The following is a 7,621-nucleotide window of genomic DNA, read 5'->3' as shown; positions in this document are numbered from 1 at the left end:
AAGGTCATAGGCAACTGTCTGCATCCAGATTGTCTGATTGCCTCAAATGCCTCGTAACCAGCCAGTGCTTTCATCGGCACAAGAGGTCCTATCCCACCATCACAAAGAGTTTAGTGCCCATCAAGACACAAAACAGAGTCACAACAATTGCTCTTAAATCCATTTCATTGTAAGCTACATTCTGTACTCTAGAGTATGTGTATATGCAGTACAGAAGCCCACACATGTGCTCACATACACGCAAACACATGGCAACAGTTTTCCTAAATGTGAACTCCATATCACACACGACCCACTCACCCAAATATGCACACCACTTCACACATTTTCAACAGAATCTATGTTTAGCAGTTCCAAGTTGATACAGCTGAAATGGGGCTCTTTATTTTTCCTCAAAGCTTTGAAATATATCAGGACATAGTAAAGTTGGAGCTGCCTATTTTGACCTCACAGCTTCCTTAATATAAGAAGCAGTATCTTCAAATCCAACAGCACTCTTTCTTCCAGGAAATGTTTTCTTCATGGTCATGGCAAAAGCAAACACCACATTATCTCAATTCCAGCAAACACTTATTTTCCTCATTACTATCTCAAAACAATTGGAAGCCAAAGTCTGAAAAAGTCCTTCAGCAATAACTGTGAACGTTTTACAAAAAAGAAGAAAGAAGTGGCAAAACAGCATGTTTATGTTAACTGTATTTCTGAGTATTTTCCCAATACTCAGTAGAGTTCTCAACTAAACTTGAATAAATTAGGTACAGTGTCGATAGAAGTAAAAGAAGTAATCTGTAAAGAATATTCCAGCAAAATAAGGGTCCGTTGAACAGTCTGCTAAATCCTGTAAAAATAGGAGAAAAGAGAAAAATTAACATAAGAATTAACTGTAGTTCAAGTGTTACTATTGTGTGTGTCTGTGTGTGTGTTTCATTTCTTTTTAACTGAAAAGGAAAAGGGAAAAAGAAACCTTACCGGTGCAGCTACACGGAAATGGTATGCACTGTCAGAGAACAGGGCTACGGGGAGACTCCAAATGTGCTGATATCCCTAAGTAATGAATGAAAGAGAGATCCATGTCACAGCCACATTTTACATGCAATTGGAAAGAGTATAGCCTAAGAAAGCATTTCTTTGACTACTATAGAGAAGATCTGTGATAACAGCTTTTGACAGGCATAGTTAGAAGAGTGCAGCTTCTGAAGGACACAAGGAAGATGCTGGGCAAAGCCCTATGTCCAGGGTCAGCCAGCAGGGGCAACACTGGCATTTGGCCGAAGACATCACTCTTTAGTGGGGAGAAGAGGCTATTCCACAACTCTAGACACACTTCCTTCTGGAACAGAGACATAGAGCCTCCGAGAAACCAGGAAAACATTACCTGTGTCATCTCCTGGGAGACTTCTCTTTGGCTTTGGGTCCCTTTGGCTTTCCTTTCACTATGGAAACATATATTTCCAAGGGTCAGTTTGCACTGGAAGACTATCAATGGCTCTGTTGTGCTTCGGGAAACAAAGGAAAGAAAGGGCAATAGAAAAGCAGTTACCAGCTTCTACTTGGCTACTCGATAAGAGGGACTAATGGGAACGTAACTTGGAAATCCATTCAAACTTCACAATAGGCATTTTATTACACAAAGCACGCTGATGCCAATGTGCTGGCTCACATCTCATTATTACAGAAAGAAACTATCTCAGATCTCAGAAATAGCATATGCTGGTTTCTAAAACTTACTCTCATGACTTAAATCACATCAGCATCAGAATTTCTCATCTTCATAGATTTTTATAATATTTGGGTTTATCCCTTCTCTTTTCACTGGCAACTAAATTTTCACTTAGCTGATGCTGCCAGGAGTTCATATTCTGAAAACTCTTGGTTTGGGTAGATATTATTTGAAACAGCAATGCAAAACAAACACGGGTAGGGATTTGGGGGTGAGCCCTTTTAGAAATCACCAGCTTTCAAAGCTGTCCCAGAGTGGAAGTCCTGTGAAAAATCTTGCTTTTCCTTGTCTGGAGGTCTGTCCATTAATAAATACCAAGAAGATGAGATTCATCTGTCTTTGAAGACAAGTCTTTTGCAAAAGTAGGGACAACCTAAAACCTCAGTTAAGATATAGGTGTTATTTTTAAATCATCCATATTTAGAAAACTGGTTCTTAAGCTAAAAGGTTTAATTCAGTAGAGTAGCTCAGGGTGATCTTTGCTGCTTCAGGGGATATACTATTTCAGCTTATTTCCCTCCATCAAAAGTGAGAAATGAATGAGGAAATGGTACTCAAGTTTACTCAAGGAGTGCTGGCGAACAGTACATTTAGCTTTCACTCTGCCTTAAATGGTGGGTTCAGAGTCATGAAACATCAGCTGCTGCAAATAAACCTTTCCAGGGTTGAGTATCACTAGCTCTGCAAAAGCAAAGTAGATGAGAGAAAGAGTATGCAGCATGAGGCAGAGAGAGAAGGGAAATATGATAGAGAAGGAAAAACAGTTGTGGGGAAGAAGAAAGAAGGGGGGGCAGAGGAAAAGGAAAGAGAGGAAGAGTAGGAAGGGAAGAGATGAAATGGGGAAGAGGGAGAAGAGAAGAGACTAAAATCAAGAGACACAAAATAAATGCATCTTCCTAGTGACCAGTTACCTGCATAATTTTTGAATGAGGTGGGTCAAAGATATTAAAATATTTAAAAGATCTGATAAGAATAGATTAAATTAGAGTTCTGTAATTTGCTTAGAGAGAGTCATAATAATATGTACCATTTTAACTGCCTACTATATGCCAGAAAGGGCAATTTTCTCACAACCTTGTCTCATTTGGAAGGCAAGCGAATGATGGTTAAAAGGATGCGCTATGTTTGAAGCCCAACTCCACCAATTACTAGCTGGGAAATTTGAAAAAAGTTTTTAGAACTCTCCACACCCAAGTGTTCCTACATGAAAAACATAAGCTAGAATAAAAATACCAACTGCAAAGGGCTGTTGTGAGGAGTATTAACCCAGTATTAAAGTATACTGTGTCTGGCATATCATCTCTGTTCAACAGATGGTAGCTATTAATTTTCACTATTATTAACAATAATGTTCACAGCAACTCTACATGCTATGGTATAATATTGTACTCATTCTACAGATGAAGAAGTGGTAGCCCCAAGAGCAGAAGTGACTTCTCAAAAATCACACAATTGGTAAATGACAGGGACAGAATCTGAACCCTGGTCTGCCCAGTTCCAAGTGCTGGATCCTTTTTTCTTCTCTCTGTAAGAAAGAGGGCGGTGTCTACGTAATCCCTGCTAATAAGATCTCACCAAAACATGCAGCCCTCCATCTGGGCGCCTTGTTCTTTTTCTTGTTCCCACCACAACTCAGGGGCTAGCCTGGGGCAGTCCGTAGCTCAGGAGGGTCAAACCCAAAGTCACTCCCACTTCTTAGGTGAGTACAGCCTATGAGCCTTTCCATTTCACTTCAGGGAGCCTGGATGGTCCCTGATCAAATTATGAAGAACATTGATCAAAATTTATCTATTTATTAAAATACTAAAATTGTTAGCGATAAAAACTGAATTTTTTAATCGCCATGCACTTACTTGATTTCCAGAGAGAATTTCACGTTGGTGGGTGTGTACTTATTAACAGGAATATTGTAATTATAATTTCCAGACCTAATTATGGGAGGAAAAAAAAACCTGGTAAACCAAAGTATTTAGGAAAGGCTTCAAAAGACTTTCTGCCACTCATTAAATATTGTATAAATTGTTAAATATTATATAGCAAGTAAAAAATACAGAAAACCAAGTTTAACACAGTAGAGTTTTATGTTTCTCAGAGACATACATGTCAAATTCTACAAAGTGATCTCTGTTAGGGCTTAATATAAAATAAGCCACAAAGATTTAAATATTTTCAGAACACACAGAGTAAATGACAGAAAATCAAAACCCAGTCCAAAAGCGCAAAACTAAACGCACAGGAAATGACTTCAGTTCTCTTTAAGGAGATACAGATTTCAATAGACAAATGAGGCAAAGGCCTCAAGCTAACAATCCTCCTGGAAGGGAGGGTTGGGAATAATACATACCAGCTTTTCCACCGTAAATCACTCCCTTTTAAGCTACATTAGCAAGAAAGATCATGTACTTTCAGAACCTGAATCAACTAAAAGTATTCTTCTAATTACTCTTTAGTAATGGAAAAAAATTGCAAGATAGAAATGCTTATACACATCCCTCCCCCTTCCCAAGAGAGATACTTAGGGAAAAGAAAGAGTTCCTTTGATTCATATTTTAATGGAAAACTCCAGCATTAAGGCATATAGTTTCTAATACAAGTTCTCCTTATGACTTGGCCAACCCTTTGATTTATATGGAGAAAACAACTTAAAACCTGATAAATGGGGAAAAGTCATCTAAAATAATTCACTTTAATGAATACTAAACTAAGTTGTAAAATGAAAAGGTGAAAGCAAAAATAAAGGAAATACAAATATCAGGATTGAGATCAGGAGAGCTTTGTTTGACTGGAGGAAACTTGGGTGAATGGAATTCTTTTCCTTGATGTGCCTCCCAGCATTTGCCTGCTTTACAGCAACCCAATTCAGTAGGTAGTATCCTTATCTAATATGAAGACACCATATGCAGGGAGAATAATCATCTTGCCAAAGTTCTAGAATTTGAAACTGAATTGTCAGATTCCTCTTCATTGTGCCACCCCGATATTTAAAGTAATGTCCTGTCCTTCATGCTTATAAAGTAGGTGACCTCAGGCTAACTTTCAAACCCACTGTGGTAGTTTGAGAAAAACATGTTCTTAAACTTAATCCATTCCTGTGGCTGTGAACCCTCGTAAAGAAGACTTTGTGACGTGGGTACCTCAGATGAGGTATAGCCCAGGATGGGTTTTAATCCTATTAATGTTACTGAAGGCCTTATGGGTAAGGTCCACACAGAGAGAAAAAAGCCACAGAGGAAGCAGCCAGAGCTGAAAATCAAAGAAACCTGGAAGAGATGGCAGAGACAAGGAGAGGCCGCCATGTGCATTGCCGTGTGACAGAGGCACCAAGGATAAAGATCAGCAGCAGCCAGTCCCACAATGCCAGTCTTGGGGAAGAAAACATTGTCTTGATGATAACTTTATTTGGAATTCTCCTAGCCTCAAAACCATGGGCCAATAAATTCCCATTTGCTTTTAGCAACAAGGTCCCTTAATTGCAAAATGAAGGTCAATTTCCTTAACCTCAGAGGAAATTTTGTGAGAATTCAATGACATAATGAATATAGAGGTCATAAACAATTCATAAAATATCACACAGGTTATTTTTTTTATTCAGGACCATCAACTTGAAACCTAAAACTAGTTTTCAGGAGTAAAAGAAAATAAGGTTGAGAAGCCATAGGAACTGGGACATCAGATCAATATACAGTGACTAGCACTTGTCTTTACTCAGCAGGCATTCAATAATTATTTATAAAATAAAAATTTTAAAATTCCCCATTCTTAATTCCTGCAGCTTTCATACTGTGCTTGCTGAAGCTACTTGCACTCTCTGTTTCTACATGCATCATTACCTCAATAAAGGTGATACACCATATGCTGAAAACGAATTTGCTGATAACATTTGCAGTACCTGGATTTTTGCTTCCTAACTGAAAAAGCTAAGGTAAGTGGTTTTTTTTTTTCAGGAAATAAAAGAATGATATCTCTTGTTATTAAGATATACAAATGTTAGTTCATTCATAACTTGGAGCCATCAGTAACAATGTCTTTCCTGTGTGTAAAATTAATTTGCAGTTCTTTGCCTATTTCCTCAGAGAATCAACCACAGATATGCCCCCTAGGTGTTTTTCTTTGGACTTACCTATTAAACCAGGAGACTGGAATTGCTGGAGCTGTGGTTCATTGACATTTGCTAATACCAACCATTACATGCTCCCCTCTTTGCATCATGTAACAAATGTGTTTTCACTTAAGTAGCAATATAAGCACACATTGATTTCACCCATAGTTTGAGCATTCAGAAACATTATCATTCAGTTTCAAAAATTCAGACACCCCTGGGTAAATTTCAGAAAGAATGGACACTTTACGAAGAGGTTTACCCACCCACACTGGAGGCTTCTACTGCAATACCGACGATCTATTGTTTGCTGGATTTCCATAATCTGAATAGAGGTGATGGTTGTATCAATCCCTAAATTGAGAAGGAAGAGAGAAAAGTAAGTAAATTCTTCTGCTGTGTGTGGAGGGGGGAGGGGCAATAAACTTTTCTGGGTACTGTATTACAGTTCCCAAACTGCAGAATGTGAAATAAGAGTTTCCCAGATAATTAGATTCCATTTTGCATTCAAAATGGAAAAGGAAAAAGCTTTTATTGTTATAGTGAGTTCTAAGAAAATAAATAAAAATCCAGGCCCAATTAAATAGCCCATAGTATCCCAAAGTATTTCTGGACCATGAAAGTCCTACTAAATTGAAATTTATTGAAAATGAAGGGTGCAACATGAAGTGCAACCTGACAAATAAAGAAAACTTTGAAAAATCAGAAAACAAACTGAAAACATAGAAGAGAAGAGGAGGGCTGTAAGTTAAAGTGAATTACTATGGCGCTCAACCCAGCTTGTCCCATATTGAATCGCCATTTCTAATGCCTCACTCGGTTACTTTGGCATTGATTAGGAAACATAACCCCACTGGCTGTGGTCCTTGTTCCTCAGCCAGTAATACTCTTACACTCATTGTCATTCTGCCTGCCTCCCCACCCCCCACACCCCAGGCGAAGAGTGGCACTTATGCAGAAACTTACAGTCACTGCCCCAGTCAGGGCTGGTTAGAGATTCTCTTGCAGGGAATGCTTTGCTTCTGTCTTCTGAGGAACAAAGGAGTCTGTCAGTATTAAGGCTTGATCCCCAGAATAGGGCCCTAGTTTTCTGTCAGTTGAACAGTTCTCCACCCTTTCTCTCTCCCATCTTCCATCCCTCCCATCTTTATCCCATCCTTATAGACCTAGTTTATTCCCACCCTTCTCCAAGAAACCATCCCAGATCAGATTCCTGTAGCTCACAGCTCCCTCCCTTCTAATGCCCTAGCATTTATTAATGAAACCATCTATGTGGTGGTCAGTCAATGATATTTCTCTCATTGTAATGATGTTCATATTTTTTCTATTACTTATCTTTTCATGACTTTTGCCCTTTCTCAACAACTACAAAGTAGGGATCCTCTATTAATCTTCACTGAATCTTCTGTAGCTCCTGGAATAATATCTGACTCATATTACAGAAACCATTTTAATTTGAGGAATGACAAACTAATAATGGTTATATTTCTCATACAGTTTGTGAATTAGTAGTGTAGCTAATCTAAATCATTTACAAAGGAATTCCCCAACCAAGACTACCTGGGTACATTTCTATGCCCCTTAGTGTTACTATTTTAGGGTTATATATGCTAATGAAAAAAAGGACATTAAGTCAGCAGGGAATCCTTGTTTGAATATCTCCAGTGATGGGGACTCACTAAAACCTGAGACATCATCAGCTGAGCAACTCTGAACATCAGCTTTTCCTTTCATTGAGCCAGCCTCTACCTTCCTGCCAATCCCTTGTTGATCCTGTTCTACTTCTTGAGTGACTACAACAG

General features: G+C 38.6%; 1 protein-coding gene across 1 annotated transcript in view; it reads right to left on the bottom strand.

Annotated features, from left to right (window-relative positions):
* Window positions 1-362: 362 nt before the first annotated feature.
* MYRFL (myelin regulatory factor like) overlaps window positions 363-7,621 on the bottom strand; it is a 140,521-nt gene continuing 133,262 nt past the window's right edge. The window contains 6 exon segments of the mRNA XM_058308416.1: window positions 363-838; window positions 970-1,044; window positions 1,376-1,496; window positions 3,574-3,648; window positions 6,086-6,173; window positions 6,786-6,848. Coding sequence (XP_058164399.1) covers window positions 752-838; window positions 970-1,044; window positions 1,376-1,496; window positions 3,574-3,648; window positions 6,086-6,173; window positions 6,786-6,848 — 509 coding nt within the window. The 3' untranslated portion in view covers window positions 363-751.

The sequence above is a fragment of the Dasypus novemcinctus genome, chromosome 12 (assembly GCF_030445035.2).
Source record: "Dasypus novemcinctus isolate mDasNov1 chromosome 12, mDasNov1.1.hap2, whole genome shotgun sequence".
In the NCBI taxonomy this organism is placed as follows: domain Eukaryota; kingdom Metazoa; phylum Chordata; class Mammalia; order Cingulata; family Dasypodidae; genus Dasypus; species Dasypus novemcinctus.
This window is presented reverse-complemented; position numbering and strand designations above follow the sequence as displayed.